This window comes from Gymnodraco acuticeps, unplaced genomic scaffold (assembly GCF_902827175.1).
Source record: "Gymnodraco acuticeps unplaced genomic scaffold, fGymAcu1.1, whole genome shotgun sequence".
Taxonomy (NCBI): Eukaryota; Metazoa; Chordata; class Actinopteri; order Perciformes; family Bathydraconidae; genus Gymnodraco; species Gymnodraco acuticeps.
In genome coordinates, this window is record NW_022989977.1 from 3,166,855 (window position 1) to 3,183,448 (window position 16,594).

General features: G+C 39.6%; 2 protein-coding genes across 3 annotated transcripts; one reads left to right on the top strand and one right to left on the bottom strand.

Moving 5' to 3' along the window:
- Nucleotides 1–1,420: 1,420 nt before the first annotated feature.
- gpatch4 (G patch domain containing 4) lies at nt 1,421–6,693 on the top strand. Its single transcript, XM_034211493.1, has 8 exons — nt 1,421–1,558; nt 2,451–2,529; nt 2,615–2,688; nt 2,782–2,874; nt 3,312–3,428; nt 3,726–3,844; nt 4,037–4,087; nt 5,263–6,693. The coding sequence occupies exons 2-8, from the start codon at nt 2,451–2,453 to the stop codon at nt 6,023–6,025; spliced, it is 1,296 nt and encodes a 431-aa protein (XP_034067384.1). The 5' UTR covers nt 1,421–1,558; the 3' UTR covers nt 6,026–6,693.
- Nucleotides 6,694–7,107: 414 nt separating this feature from the next.
- Nucleotides 7,108–14,863, bottom strand: LOC117543315 (C-type lectin domain family 4 member G). Of its 2 annotated transcripts, none has more exons than XM_034211495.1 (7): nt 14,747–14,863; nt 12,619–12,684; nt 12,095–12,193; nt 11,283–11,477; nt 10,710–10,864; nt 9,560–9,678; nt 7,108–8,262 (listed from the first exon to the last, which is right to left on the bottom strand). In XM_034211495.1, the coding sequence occupies exons 1-7, from the start codon at nt 14,805–14,807 to the stop codon at nt 8,118–8,120; spliced, it is 840 nt and encodes a 279-aa protein (XP_034067386.1). In that variant the 5' UTR covers nt 14,808–14,863; the 3' UTR covers nt 7,108–8,117. The 2 variants fall into 2 exon arrangements, with proteins under 2 accessions (XP_034067386.1, XP_034067385.1); XM_034211494.1 differs by having other exon boundaries at nt 12,095–12,196.
- Between the last annotated feature and the right edge of the window lie 1,731 nt (nt 14,864–16,594).

Genomic DNA, 16,594 nt, shown 5'->3' on the forward strand with positions numbered 1-16,594 from the left:
TGTTGCATTGTGGGTAGCTCGTGACGTCACAGTGTGTGAAAGAATTGTAGTGTTAATAAACTAAACAATTTAACAAAATTGCTTGTCAAAATACCAATACCACAGGACCATTTTTCTTTTTAAAGCAATACTTTTACCTTGAAAATCAATGCATTCTAATGCCGGGTCAATTTGACCCCAGTGGCGGTTTTAGGTATAACAAATCTCTGGCGGTTCTAGTGGTAATTGGAATGAGTCTTTCTTTATGTTTCTTCCAAGTTCTCTTTCTGTCTCACTATTATTTTTTGTATTGACAGCTGTGTAAAAACCTCCTCTTGATAACTGTCTGTCAGCCTTCTCAGCAGTTGGAGGGCTTCCTATTGAACAGTAGCCCCCCCCCCCCCCCTGCTGAGTGGTGACACAGATAAACAACTCATGGATGGAGGCCTGGTGGAGCAAACATCCTCACTGCACGGAAACCAAGAACAGGGGGAAATGTAATGTTTCCTGCAGGCCACATTGGGGCTCTGCAGCAGTCCCATGCTGAGCACAGAGAGGAGGTTTCATCACAACATGTTTTTTAAAAGTTCTGTGAACAACCTTGAATCAGACTTTTTATTACACTCAAACAAGGACCATCAGAAACAAGATTATTAGATACCATGTAACATTTCATTTGAAAAAGGGATTGAGATTGAATGATAATAAAAATGTATGTTGTAATGATTTGGCTTTTGTTCTCTCATTGTTTGTAAAGCAGAGAGCCTGAACCTGTTTTCTGTTGGATATGATATCTGTAGATATCTCTCATAAAGGGAGATCCTGAATCCTGCAAGCCCTTTCTTAAATAATGTAGTATCCATCAGATATGTTGTGATCAGAGAGGAGTGCAGCCACTTACTCAGTTGTTCTTCTGCATGAAGATATAAACCAGTAAAACTCCCTTTAGTTAGTACACCTTTTTGTTGCACAAGTCTTTCTTAAAAACTAATGCTGTTGATGTGTATAGCGTAACATATTTGCACCTGGGATGCTTTTCAGACCACTACTCTGGTGTGAAACACTGCCATCTACTGATGTATTTTAAATGGGACACTCTGCCTAATTTGTACTTTTACTTTGGCACTTTTGTATATTTTGATTCTAATTATTTTGCAGACTCTTTGTATTTAGGTATGCAGGACTAGCAGTAACCAGAGTAGGCCTATGAAGATCTGAGAATTTAAACACTAACTCTTCAAGCACTGGTTTAACTATAGTGTAAGGTGGCGATATAATATATCTTACATAAGCATATAAAGGCTTTACATTTGTCTTTGTTTCTGGATATAATGTAGTTTTTTCTTTGTGAAAAACGTGGTGTACCAGAACCATCCATGACCAGAACTCCCACTCGATGAGTCTCTGCTGCATATTAACACCGAGAAGAAGAAAACAGGGCGGGAGCCATAGTGACGTATTTCCGGTATCATGTCAGCCTTCTGCTGAAACCTCATGGCTAAAGCTGCCGTATTTAAATCTATGTTTGTTCTCGTTACAGTTTAAATGATATCGTTTTAATAAGACAACATTAAGAGAGGTATGTTGTGTTTTCATTTCTAACATATTAGCGTTGTGTGTGAAACGCAAGATGACGAAAGGCTGTTAGTACGAGCAATATGAATGTTGGCTTGTGTTAGATGCTATCCTCAAGTCAAAGAAAACAGACCTAATGTTTAAATGGAGTTTATCCAAAACTAACGGTTATTTACTGAATGAGAGTGCAATTCACATGGCAGTAAAGATTGTGAATAAACCTTTGACTTGACTGTTTACTTAAAGTGTTAATACAGAGAAGTGTTTCCATTTGAATGGTTAGTTACAGTAAATAATGTGGGCATAATCAACTAACTACCCAAACACATAGTGCATTACATTATGAGGTTCTAAACCTATTCAAGTTAAAATACTTAAACCACAGTGAAAAATACCTCATGACAAGTAAAAGTTCTGCATTAAAAACCTACCTAACGTAAAAGTATGTTATTATTATTAGGAAAAGGTACTTCAAGTATGATAAGTAAAAGTAACTTAAGTCATTCTGTGATAAAATGATCCAATATATGATGTTGGAATAATATCAAGGTTCAATGTGTTTATGGCATTTTACTGCTGCAGATGCTTTAGGTTGCACCAATTTACATTTGTGTATCTTTTAACTTTTTAACTTTGTATTGCTATTTTATTTATATTTCTGAAATATATTGGACTGTTTATTAAAGTGTCTTAATTTCTCTTATGTACATTGCCTTGTGTTTTTTATGCTGCTGCAATGCAAACATCTCCCAAATTGGAATCAATAAAGTATCTATCTATATATATACCGTTTCGTCGTTTAATCTTCAGCAATGTAAGATCATTTAAGTATGTAAAGCACTGTCCTGTGAGGAACACATTTCTAAAACTCCTCAAACAAACCTTTCTTTCTACAGATGGCAGGAGTTGTACCAGAGAAAAGTCGTGCCTTGAAGTTTGCAGAGAAGCAACTCCTGCGTCATGGCTGGGAACAGGGTAAGATACTCTGATCTCTTTTGTGTAACCTCTGAAATATGTCAGACAGGTGGAGATTTCTAATTCAGTCCACTCTCACGCTCAGGCAAAGGACTGGGGCGAGCTGAGGACGGCATATCAGAGGCTATCAAGGTCAAAATAAAATGTGGCAAAGGAGGGGTGAGTGACATTTAGTTGTATGCAGGGTTTTCTCTCATCACTTTCAACGGTGTGGTCCCTGTTGTAGACTCACACGGTGCTCTTTTCTACCAGGTTGGTCATAAGGAAGGGGACGAGTTCACCTTCCACTGGTGGGATCATGTCTTCAATAAAGCCTCTGCCAGCCTGCAGGTGGAGTCTGATCAGGTGAGTCCTACTTCACATATTCATCATATTTTATTATATATGTTGCATTGTTGGAGGGGCTCAGGTCAGAATCATTTCATTGCCATTTCTACACTGTAGCTTTGTGCATATGACAATGAAACCTTTGAATCTTGAAAAATCAACAATCACCTGTACGCAGAACATGGTTAAGGGACATTTTAACCTAAGGGCAGTGAGTGAAGTAGTCTTGGTATATTTATTTATTCAAGTGAATTGTCAGCTTTTGTAATGATACCTTGATGACACAATTACAAATAAGGCCAGGACAGTTTTGGCTGATGGTTCGAGTACCTTCCAGTCCTCCCGCTGCACCACTGGGTGTAGAAGAAGTTACCCTTTAATCTACCTTTTAGTCACTTTCCACAACAGCTGGTTTAATCGTTGACAGGAAGTAATGTGTTTTCTGTGCTATCCAGAACGGTACCAAGTTGAAGAAGATCGTGGAGGAAGATGAAGACTTGGGGATGATCTCCAATAAGAAGCCACGAAAAGCCACGCTAGCAAGAGACAAACTTTATGGATGCTTTGTCAAGGTACTTTTGTTCTTTCTTGGCTGTATAATAATGGGTAATTGATACTCAACACCTATGGCACATGGGAATAAGCTACACAGAAATACTTCAGAGAATCCATTGTTAGTTTTGATCTTTTCATGGAATTTGTTGATGACAAAAAAAAATCACCTGACTAGTCCTTTACTGTTTCAAACATGCTGAAATATGAGATATTTACAGACACATTTCTATACTTTTATGGTGCGTCCCTATGTGACTGGTTCTGGTCTGAACTGACATTGACATTCTTTGTTTTTGCGTGCTTCTCTCTCTCAGTCGTCCACGCTGCTGTCGGGTCAGGAGCAGCCGGAGCTGAAGCCGAAGCCTTCCAGCTCCGACGACAGCAGCAGCTCAGAGGAGGACGACCAGAAGTTGAATCTCTCCAGCACCACAAAGTAAGAACTTCGTCTGATGCAGCCTTTGATGACATTTATCATAATTTGTTATCAATATCTTTCTCACAGTCAACGTGACTACATCTACTAGATCTTTTTTGTTATTTAGTTTGGAGGTGTTATTTGTGTCATTTCTTTAAAATCAATCAGGTTTTATTAACTATCTGATGTTATTATTCATTTGCAAAACAGGCTTTCTGATGCTGATCTAATGAAAGCTTGTGGAGGACGCACAGCACACAAGTAAGTTCCTTCGTAATATTCTGAACCAAGTTTTATGTAATATTTCAGGATACTTAAGTTAAAGGTCCCATGTCATGGCCATTTCTACTGATCATAATTCCATTGTTGAGGTCTACTAGAATAGATTTAAATTGTTCAATGTTCCAAACTCACATTGGTTTCTCATACAGCATCTCTGTATAGTATGTGTATTCACTCTCTGTCCTACACGGCTTGTTGGAGCTCCTGCCCCCCCCTCCCTGTGAGCCCACTGTGCTCTGATTGGTCAGCTCGCCCACTCTGTTCTGATGAGTCCACCACCGTTACAGCGGAACATCAGTGATTATGTGTTACAATGGCATTTGTTAGCAACCAGAAAATGACACCAGCAATGACAAACAGATGAGAATCCTGCGTGGGGTCTGGGTGCCGTGTTGGCGGGACGTTGCGGGGCTCGCTGCTGCGAGGAGCGGACAGTGTGAGCTGGCTTACTGGTGTGGTTTCCTGGTTGCTGCCGTGGGGACAGCGGGACACGGACCGGGCCTCGCCGTGTCCCGCTGTCTCAGGCTGAGAAATCCGCGGAGCTGCAGCTGAGGTGTGTGTGTGTGTGTGTGTGTGTGTGTGTGTGTGTGTGTGTGTGTGTGTGTGTGTGTGTGTGTGTGTGTGTGTGTGTGTGTGTGTGTGTGTGTGTGTGTGTGTGTTGTGTGTGTGTGTGTGTGTGTGTGTGTGTGTGTGTGTGTGTGTGTGTGTGTGTGTGTGTGTGTGTGTGTGTGTGTGTGTGTGTGTGTGTGTGTGTGTGTGTGGGTGTGTGTGTGTGTGATGTGTGTGGTGTGTTGTGTGTGTGTTGTGTGTGTGTGTGTGTGTGTGTGGTGTGTGTGTGTGTGTGTGTGTGTGTGTGTGTGTGTGTGTGTGTGTGTGTGTGTGTGTGTGTGTGTGTGTGTGTGTGTGTGTGTGTGTGTGTGTGTGTGTGTGTGTGTGTGTGTGTGTGTGTGTCAAGGCGTTCTGGGGCAGCATAGACAGGTATTTTCTGTGTTAGAGCTTTACTCGCTACAGGGTGTTCTTTGAGGGTTTGTAACTTTGCAGACCGTTGACATGCAGAAAAAGCGGAGACGGGTAATAACCGGAAAAGCATGACATGGGACCTTTAATATTTATAATGAAGCTCATCTCTGAAGCATTTTGTTTTGTTTTTTCAGAGGAGCACGACATGGCTTTACAATGAGCGCCAAGTTGGCCAGACTAGAGCAGCAGGAGGCCGTGTTCATGGCTAAGTGGGGCAAGAAGACCCAACCAGTCAGTGCTCCACCTGTTTGTGTTACACCGACTGCACCGACCTCCAAGTCAGCTGAGAAGCAGGAGGAGGCAGTAGAGGACTCTCACAGAAAAAAGAAGGGATCCACTGAGAATGTTCAAGAGCCAAATGATGCATCTGAAAGTACTGAAACGGATGTTAAACACAAAGAGAAAAAGAAGAAAAAGAGAGCCACTGAGGAAAGAAGGGATACAGTTTCAACTGAAGTGGATGTGATCTGCGCAGGAACCGGTGAAGCAGAACTTTCTCAAACAACAAAGAGGAAACATAAAACAAAGAGAAAGGATGCAGAGCAAAATGATGAAACGCCTTCACCTGCAGCAGAGAGCGAGCGTCCAGAGGAGGCTGCTGAGCTGCACGCTGACCGAGAGGTGAGGAAGAAGAAGAAAAAGCAGAAGTCTTCCAAACAGCACAGAGAAGCTGCTGAGGAAGAGGAGGGTCACGATACAGAGCAGGACTGCGCTCCTAAAACCACAAAAAATCAAAAGGCTGCCGATTTATTTGAGGAAGCTGAAGTAAAAGAGGAAGAAGCGAGAGTGAAGCAGAAAAGAAAAAAGTGCAAAAAGGACAAGTCAACAATAGATGGCGATACAAACGAGGAGGAACTTCCCCCAAAGAAGAAGAAAAAGAAGAAATCAAAAGAGTAGTACATTGATGATTATCTGTCTGGCTTACCTTTTGAATGGGAAGTTATCTGCCAAACTTCCGGATCCGATCGGAGAATGTCTTTCTAATTCAGACTTGAAACCAGATAATGACTTCCATCAGTATTGTATGCAAATAGGGTTCTCCATCAATATTGTCTGATGAATTTATGATGTTCCAGAAATAACGGAGCATAAGGTATATGGAGTGGTGTGCTGAGGATGCAGACTTTGTAAGACTGTTGATTTGTATACAACATGAAATGTGTTCATTTGAATCAGTCTTTTAATTTGATGCTACAGGTCATTCATTTGGAGAGTCAGTGCTCTACTCAGACGCAGTGTTCAAGCCCAGCGTTTCCAAACGTAGACGAGATAAAAAGCAGGCGTGGATGTGTGTAAGATGGGACATGCAACTAATTAGAGCTCGGAAAGCTAATAGTAAGCTGCCTGTGGACCACTATGTCAAATATGCATTTGGTTGAAAATGTATATGAAATGTAAGGAATTCAGTGTAACTTAATGCAACATGAATTTACTCTTAATGGTGTTTGAGAAGTGTCATTATTTTATCGACAAAACATCGAAGTACACAGATGAAGCTCTTTGTATTCCATGAAATTCTGAACTTTGTATGCAAATTAAATGACACAATGCTTCAAACTGAACAACTTTGTATGTGTTCGATGTACTGGACTGATGCTGCTATTTGTATCTTGGCCCTTTCATTTCTCCAGTTCATTGTCTAACTTTTATACCCAGAAAATACCAAAAATCGTTAAGCCTTTTTTCTTTATAAAATCTGAGTTACACCTGATTATAGAAAAGGGAAGTTTGAGAGGAGAAGGACATTATTTGTTATGTCAACAAGGTACTTCTATGTCTAAAACATCTTTATATCATACCGTTATCAACAGAAAAAAGGCCTTTTATTACCTGCAAAAAAAAGTGATGTGAAATATTTTTACAACATAACTTTACATGATACACTCAGCTGCATTCTTTAAATGATTACCTATATGTAGCAATAACAATTGAATGAAGAATAATAGCAGTTGGATACAACAGACCGACTGATACAACAGAAGTAACAAAACAAACTTTAATACCAAAATATACAACAATGTAAAAAAAAAAACACAACTGTTGGGACATGTATGTAACACCAGAAACGTGTGAGTGCAAGACGACCGCAGGAACAAACATGAGTTGCAAAAGCTTTCATTTGGTGAAGACGTTGCGGAAAGTTTAAAGGAGTTTGTGTTTCAGATCATTGGAGGCAACACTTCACATGTTCCAACCACCTTATCCTTCTGAGTTAAGATAGTACATACAGGCTTTGATGTCTCCTTTGAGAGTCTACAAATGAAAGCTTTAGCGCAAGTTCAATAAGGAAGATCTAACACAAGTCACTTACACGTCACTCTATGGCTCCCTTCCCCCCTCATTAAATACGAGGGCGTCACCCCTCAGCAGCCAATCGCTGCACATGCGAAATTCCTTAAATGCCTGCTCTTCCTCCCTGTCAGTTGTCATTTCAGGTGACTACACGCAACCCGCCTCCACCCCTCTCGCCTCCCGTCTCCTTCAGGACAAAGCTAAACCTTCCTCCTTCAGACCGGTCTCACCTACTCATCACCACCACCAGTGTCTAGACCCCGGGGATTTCATCGGAGCGGTTCTTTCCCTCCTGAATGATTATCCTGCAGACCGGGGCCTAATCGCCAAACACCATTACATTCTCCTGTTGTATTATCGTGGCAATCATTTCATTCATATGACGTGTAAACAATAAATATGTAATTCTTACATCACGTCTCTCCGGTTTGAACTGTGGTTTGTCATCATTAAGATCTCTAGGTTTAGTAGTTTCACGTTCAGACAGTCAACATAGATATCTGTTTACACAAACATTAAAGCTAATAAAATACATTTTAGAAACATACTCACTTTTTGAAACAGTGGTGCAGGTTTCAGAAGGATGAACACTTACATACTAAATCATTATCTTTCCAAATTGGTATGCTACAGTTAGGAAAATGCAGTTCTGCCAACAACATGAAAAGCTACTTGCTCACATCACAGCATTAACTAGTTAGACCTTAACTAGGACGTCGCTCTCACAGATGAATTTGTTTTTCATCCCACAGTCTGCTGGATCCCAGCTGGCTGTCACATTCCTCCCAGGGATCATCAGTGCACACTGGCCTACATCCTCAAAGCTCTCCCCTATCCAGTACCTTCAAACACACAACATGGATATCAGTACCTTTGATTGATTGATTGATTGAAAAGTTTATTAACAGCTTGTATATTGGGTACAGTACAGTACAGCTCAAAACATACAATTGTTAAGGGGATGCAGACCAGAGAAAGACTTTCGTCTTGTTTACATCAGGGTCCCCCATTTCCAATTCATCATATCATTTAAGACATATAAGACATATTTGACATACAGATGGCTTATTTACAATGTACATACAGGTGGTTTTTTTACATACAGATTGCTTGTTTACAATTTTCATTTTAGATTTTGTTCTAATACATCCTAACCGGACATTTAAGACATACCAAGTCTACAGATATACAGTTAGTAACAGAGTCTAAAATGCGAGTATATACATAGATGGGGGGGGGGGGGAAGCTGTCCATTGAACGACAGGTTGAGATTTGTACCATTACCGGGGCCAGTTTTGCAATGCTCTCCCCCGAAGGTGCTCTTTAAGAGAGGTTTTGAAGGTAAGTATAGTTTTACTTTCCTTTACAGTTGTGGGAAGAGCGTTCCACCTTGATGTGGCATAATTGCGAAACGTGTATTCCCCCTTTTTTGTGCCAAATCTGGGTTTCACATGATTTGTGGAGCTCCCTCTGGTGTTATGATCATGGTATTCCTTGACCTTTGGGAAGAATTTTGACATGTACATGGGTACCATAGAGGTGTAGTGGATCTTGTAGACCAGGCCCACCTTTAATTATATTACTGCCAGTCAAGGAGGAAGTATATAGAACCTTTACTTAAGTGAAAATACTAATAAACACCATAGAAATGTTACAGGTCCTGCATTGGAAATGGTAATTAGCTAAACGTATGTAAGTTTAATCAGGAAAATGTAATTAAGAGTTAAGTAAAAATACCAATGCATACCAATCCCCCTATAACTGCTTGTATATTATATTTGTTTTTATCATTAAATATTTTTGAAGCCTGAACAAGACATATTTTTGCTTTAAAAAGTCTCTAACCAACAAAGTGTTTCTGGAATGCGATTGATTGACTGATTGAGATTTGTTTCTAACATATTTTGTAATATTTCTAAATAGTTGCTCTTATTTTACATCTTCATTTTTCTGACTTTGTCTGCACAACTATACACCAAAGCACATTTTGTGTGTAAACCTCATGGTGATAAACCAGATGCACTGCCTTGCTTTTCTGAACAACCTTTTATATGTTTCTAAAAAAACACCATGTTTCTTGTCATGAGTGTGAATAGTCATTAGGCTAACATTTGTATATTGAAAATAAACCTCTCTTACCCTAGAGTGTCATTACGTCCATCAATCCAACCCCAGTCTTTGTTATTCATTTTATTCAACCCGAGCCAGTATCCATGAAACCTGTCGTAGTAATGCTTTGTGTGATTACTGATGAATTCCTGTAAGTCGTACAGAGAGAGATCATCAGAAGTATGCACAATGTAATAGATTACATTTGGATATTGTTACTATGCAAGGACAAGTACTTGAAGTGGTTACCAGTTATAAATACCTAGGTATCTGGCTTGATGATTGTCTTACTTTTAAACTTCATGTCAATAACCTGCTTAAAAAGCTGAGGGTTAGACTAGGTTTCTTTTTCAGGAACAAGTCCTGTTTCTCGCTTGAAGCCAGGAAAAGGCTCTGTGACCTTTTTACCTGTGCTGGACTATGGTGATCTGATCTATATGAATGCACCTGCCCATTACCTGAACAAGTTAGATGCCGCCTATCACAGCGCACTGAGATTTGTCACAAATCGTAAAGCACTTACTCATCACTGTACCCTGTATGCCAAGGCAGGTCTGCCATCACTTACTGTAAAGAGGCTCAGTCATTGGTACACGTTTATTAATAAAGCTTTGTTGGGTAAACTCCTGTATTTTATCTGCTCTCTGATAACACAGAGAGTTGCAAGCAGCTATTGTCTGAGATCACATGATGTAGTATTGTTAGATGTGCCAAGAGCAACGACTGTCTTAGAGAAGACAGCTTTTATGTGCGCAGCTCCACTTGCTTGGAACAGTCTTCAGCTAGAATTTAAACTGAGCAATCTCATTCCTCTGCATGTTTTTAAAGCTAGGCTAAATGAAATGCTTGTTGATACTATGGGCACTTGTAAATGTCTACAACTATGTAAATGTATCCTGTAAATATAATGTATGATGTCCTTTATTGTTTTATGTTTCATGTGGAACCTATATGCTGCAGGTCTCCCTTGAAAAAGAGATCTATGATCTCAAGGGACCAATCTGATTAAATAAAGGTTTGAAATGAAATGAAATGATTACAACTTTTCCCATTGCATTTTGGATGTAAATGTATGTTTTAAGTTATATTGCTAGGTCTGAATGTTCATGGTATGTCTACATTTCTATTGAAACACAAATAAAAACTTGATTAGCTTTGGCTGCATGCTGTTAGAGCTCACCTGTTCATGCAGACTATCGATAACAACCAGATCTGCAGCTTTGTTTCTGCAATGCGTGTGGCTCTCTCGCGCTGTCATCCAAGGAGACTTTTTATTGTAAAACAGGTAGCACTTCTCCTTAAACTGAATCCAGTCTTTCAGGCACGGCTGACACTCTGCATTCATGAAAAAAAGGATAAGTTTAAATCTGTTCTTTTAAAAACACACAAACAGAAACAAAGATATAGGAAATTGAAAATGATGCTCACAAAAATGATAATGAATGTGCTTTCTGTTGCAGTTTCAGTTTGAATAAACCACAGGTGTTTGCAATACCTCTCTGCTGACTCGACAACCTAAATAAAATGATGCAATTTATTTTACAGTTATATTTTATCCAACTCAAAATGTGTTGCTGGTAAAAACTTCAAGTCAACAACTGTCTTTAGATGCATAGGGGAATATTGTGATACATTCAGGGCCATTGTACTCTTCATCATCCCTACGTCCTTCTAAAAAAAATGGATTTTTGCAACAAGCTTGTATTTTAAGATGAATAACTACTGGTGTGTCAACATAGCAGGATGCACCTACCTTTATCTGGGCAGTAGTCGTGAACGCGGAAGGTGTCCAACCTCAGGATGATTGACAGCGTCCAGTTCAGGTTGTCAGTGACTCTGCTCAGCTGCTCCGTCTCTCGCTCTCTAAGGTTTCTCTCCGTTATCAGCTGCTCATTTTCTGCTGTGAGGACGCTGAGGTTTGATTTCTGCTTTGTCATCAACACACTGACTGTGGCGAGAATGAGAAGTACACATCAAACACTCAGACAAAAAACTGTGGCACATTCCCTGTTATAAGAGAAGCCTTATTTTCCATACATTGTTTTTGTAGACTGATTTTCTACCAAACTTACTTTCCATCTTGTATAGTCTTTGAAGATCATATTAAAACAGAGAAAACATTCTAAAGTGTTATTGTCATATCCACGTTAACCAGTTCAGTTTTTGTCAATGAACGTCTAGTAATAGTCTCGTACAACAAGGCAACATACCTTTATAACATAAATAAATAAAACAGTCCAAGAGACACAATGGAGCAAGTAAAATGCAGGCATAAGAAACGTAAAATATATATTTAAATATAATGAATACTGTATACTGTAATATTATACAATAAATAATAATAATAATATACATATGTGGAAAAAACATGTGTGTATTAGATCTAACTGAACAATCATAACGAAAATAAAATTGATGACTGATATTTAAACAACAGCAGGCACAAATCTGAGAAATCTGAACTCATATGAAATAGCAATACCAACCCACACGGACTCAGCTGGCCTAAAATATATTAAAGCTGCCGTTATTATTTATTGAGAGTTCCTCGGTGTGTTAACTCACGGTAGACGATGGCACTGATGCTCGCCACCAAGAGGAAACACAGTATCCCCAAACACACCGCCAGCAAGTGAGAGTGAGAGCATGCAGCTGCTTCACCATCTGCTTGTAATGAGACAAATCATACTTCAATCACAGTTGTAATTATAACCAAGTGATATCAACGTGATGATGGGTGCACAGAAAATACATTTGTCATTTTGTAATACACTGTTGTCTCTTTTTCTTCAGATTAAATGATTGACATTTACGAGCACAAAACAAATCCCTTATGACCAACATGTTAACGTCTATAACCATACAGGACATATTAAAGATGATTGATGTATTTTAGGCGCTTTTAATTTAGCAAATTGATTTGATACAGAAGAACATCCATGTTTCAATTACAAAATGTTACAGGACAAATGTAGCTTTCTTTCATTATCAAGTGTTAAGTCTTACTTTACAAACAAGTAAATAATATGTTTTCGTTTATGAGGTTGTAAAACTTTAGTGATGAAATAAAAACTGTTTTTATAGCTCACTTGGTACAGTAGAAGCAGACCCCGAAGGTTTTACTTCGGAATAAATAGTTGGGTCCTCTTTTCTTTCTGGACAGCACAATAACAACACGAGGACACAAAGAAACAAATGAAAGCTTTAGCGCAAGTTCAATAAGGAAGACCTAACTCGAGTCACTCACACGTCACTCTATGGCTCCCTTCCCCCCTCATTAAATACGAGGGCGTCACCCCTCAGCAGCCAATTGCTGCACAGGCAAAATCCCTTAAATACCTGCTCTTCCTCCCTGTCAGTTGTCATTTCAGGTGACGACACGCAACCCTCCTCCACCCCTCTCGCCTCCCGTCTCCTCCAGGACAAAGCTAAACTTCCTTCTTCAGACCGGTCCCACCTACTTATCACCACCACCAGTGTCTAGACCCCGGGGATTTCCCTCCTGAATGATTATCCTGCAAACCGGGGCCTAATCGCCAAACACCATTACATTCTCCTGTTGTATTATCATGGCAATCATTTCATTCATATGACGTGTAAACAATAAATATGTATTCCTTACATCACGTCTCTCCGGTTTGAACTGGATTAACATTGAATGATTCTTCACTCCGATACATTAACATGTCTCGTGTTAATAATGGGGAAGTAAAGCACTTTCTGTTGATAATTGACGTCAATGTCCATTCCAAGCGTTATAGGATGGGACACTTAAAGAGGTCAAATATTATAAATTATTTCTTTCAATGGTAGTGGTGCTGCACGTCAAACAGTTTTTGATATTACATCAGAGAGGACAGCAGACATGTATTCCGTTACAACCCAACCCTGTGTATAGCTCTCCGGACTGTCCACCAGCAGATGAAAAACACCCACCTCTCCGCCTCTTCCAAGGGACGAGGGAACAGTGCGGCAGAGTTTCCGTTAACATTTGTTTTCTTCTGACAGCCCAGCAGCAGGAGAGGGAGGCGTGGGGAGAGGGAGGCGTGGGGAGAGGGAGACGGGGCTATTGCATCGTTATCAGAAAATGATCGTATAGACTGATTGATTGATTGATTGATTGATTGAAAAGTTTATTAACAGCTTGTATATTGGGTACAGTACAGTACAGCTCAAAACATACAATTGTTAAGGGGATGCAGACCAGAGAAAGACTTTCGTCTTGTTTACAACAGGGTCCCCCATTTCCAATTCATCATATCATTTAAGACATATAATACATATTTGACATACAGATGGCTTATTTACAATTTACATACAGGTGGTTTTTTACATACAGATTGCTTATTTACCATTTTCATTTTAGATTTCGTTCTAATACATCCTAACCAGACATTTAAGACATAATCGCTGCTAGATGAGGGCAGTGGGGGCTCTTCTTGGAGTCTGGCTTTTAAAAAAAAAAAAAAAGTTCATTAGTGAACTTTGAGCCATCATTTATTTTGCAGGCAGCTCTCTGCCTCTCTCACGTTATTATGGAGATATACACAGGGTTGGGTTGTAACGGAATACATGTAGGCCTAATGGCGTTACGTAATCAGAATACAAAAAACAAGTGTATTCAGCTGGCGGTATTTGAAAAACGAGTAATCTGATTACAGTTACTTTCGTAAACCTGAAGTGAATACATTTTGGAATACTTATTGGAATTATGTACGTATAATTTGGAAATCATAGTCTTTTTGCTGTCTTGACTCAAGACAGCAAAAAGACTATGATTTCCAAATTATATCTTGAGTAAGCCTCTTTTTTGTTGCCTCGTGTTTGGATGTACGCTAGACTGTGTATCTCATTTGGACACCTGTGTGATGCTTTTTGTCGATTGTTTAAAGAGATTTAACAACTTCCGGAAGATGCATTTGCTGCTTTGGTGCTTGTTTCACTTACAAATTCCTGCAGCAACACTATGGAGAAAACCAATTACTTGAAATTGTGGTGTTGATAAAAGTAAATTAAACTTGTATGTACGATAATGTGCATCATAGAAGTGACATTACTTTACATTTCAAACTTTGTGTTCATTCACAGAGCTTTTGAAATCTTGCAAACGAGTGAAAACAACTTATTTATGTGACTAGAACAGTTTGATTCTCCCACACAGAACCCTTCAATAGATATGAAAAAGTCTACACTTTTAATAGAGCAACAGTCCCTTACCTTTTGGAGCTGCACGTACATCTCTAAAAACAACCGTAGAATACTCGATTTCTTCCTCCATCCTTAAAAGTCAAAGATCAGCGTTCAGAGAATGAGATTGAGTGTGTGACTGAAAACATTTTCAAACAAAAGATAAACAAAGTAGAGGTTCCTCTTCCCCTTTTCACTCTGTTTATTGCAACCTATCCGTTTTATGATTACCTCAAACAGAGAGGTTGGAGCTTCAGCTTTGCGGGCATAATTACACAAGATGTCCCTATTTAAGTAATTTGTGTTTTCAGAAGTACCTCTGCTGCTGTAACAACCAAATGTACACACTGTTGCAATACAGGAAGTTGACACATTTAAACTGTATCTCTTACTGAAGTTCACTTTTTAACCTGTCAGGTTCATCGTCTGGTCATTGTTACTGATAATCAGGGTTACAATACACATCATTGATAAGATGAAATCACTTATTGTCACCATGCTTAAAAAAGGCTTGCAATATACTCAGTGCTTGAATTGGAATGAAAAAGGTGCCAGTACTCTAAAATCAGCAACTTTTTCAAGTCAATTTTATATATACAGCCCACAAACAAGAATTTGGCTACTATAATGCTGGTGGGTTTGTCTCTTTACTACTGTATATTTTAGAAAGGTTCACTGTACTTAACATATTTTATGATAGGCAGCGGATATGGCTAAAGCTCAGTAAGGTCAATATTAACTGAAAATATAGCAATCAAAGTCTAGATCTTCTGCTGAAGACACATGAAGCAGAGACCTTTCAGGTGAGAGCCCCTCTGGTGGTGTTCAACATTAATGACAAGGAAACAAAGCTCTGGTCAGAAGCATTTTTTATAAAAAGCTTTAACAAAATTAAGTATTTCTGTACATTTTGAATGCAATCTAACTTTCCAACTCAGAAAACGAAAAACGAAAAAGTGCCAAAAGTCTTCTCACATGGCTGAGCTGCTTTGCAATATACTTCACCACTGAAGAATACAAATATGTATAAAGTAAACTATGATGCAATCTAACTTTCCAACTCAGAAAAATGATAAAGAGCATGAACAAAGAACATGTAAAAACAAATGCAAAATTTGCACAATCTAAAATGAGAAACTGTAACTGCAAGTAACAAAGTCTGAGCCATGGTAAAGAGTTACATTGAACACCAAGCTGATCAGATAACTCCCTGGTTGGTCTGAAGTCCTTCTATCTCCAGGATCTGTACAAATCGGCACATTATGCCAAAAGTCTTCTCACTGGGTGAGCTGCTTTGCAATATACTTCACATTGTTAGAAAAGGCTCCAGAAGGCCTTGGGGACATCAGTATCAGGGGCTGGAGCTGGACAGGCTCTTTCATCAGCACTTCTCCTTCCCTTTGCCAGCCAGGACCTCACATACTGTTCCGGATTGAACTGTCCTAGTGATGGTCCATTACATTTAATGAAAACCAGGCTGGACAGTCGGCTGACAGAGAGAGCATTCCTTTTTGCAGTAAGGATATCGTTCATGCAGCTGAATGCCCGCTCACACTCACTAGTGGAGACAGCGATGGTTCGGACTGCTTTCAGTAGAGGCGCCATGGCAGCAGGTGTACGGGATGCCCTGGTTTCCTTGTATTCGCGAAAGCCCTGAACAGTCTCTCTTCTGTCCACTTTCAGCACTTCGCACAAACGTAGCACCTCTACGTCCCCATACTGTACGTCTAACTCCTCTTCAGGCCAACTTCCAGGATGGATAACTTTCATGTCCTGGATTAGCTGATTGTCCCGGGCCTCCCGGCCATGTAATGGGATTTCTCTTGTGCTGACATGAGAGGAGGTTGTGGAAGTCATTCTGTGTCTCAGATTCTCTAC

Coding starts and splice junctions, on each gene's coding strand:
- gpatch4 (XM_034211493.1), top strand. CDS start 2,451: ATGGCAGGAGTTGTACCAGAGAAAAGTCGTGCCTTGAAGTTTGCAGAG. Junction 2,875..3,311: donor TGCAGGTGGAGTCTGATCAG/GTGAGTCCTACT, acceptor TGTGCTATCCAG/AACGGTACCAAGTTGAAGAA. Junction 4,088..5,262: donor GGAGGACGCACAGCACACAA/GTAAGTTCCTTC, acceptor TTGTTTTTTCAG/AGGAGCACGACATGGCTTTA.
- LOC117543315 (XM_034211494.1), bottom strand. CDS start 14,807: ATGGAGGAAGAAATCGAGTATTCTACGGTTGTTTTTAGAGATGTACGT. Junction 12,685..14,746: donor TGTACGTGCAGCTCCAAAAG/GTAAGGGACTGT, acceptor TGTGCTGTCCAG/AAAGAAAAGAGGACCCAACT. Junction 10,865..11,282: donor CGACTACTGCCCAGATAAAG/GTAGGTGCATCC, acceptor TCATGAATGCAG/AGTGTCAGCCGTGCCTGAAA.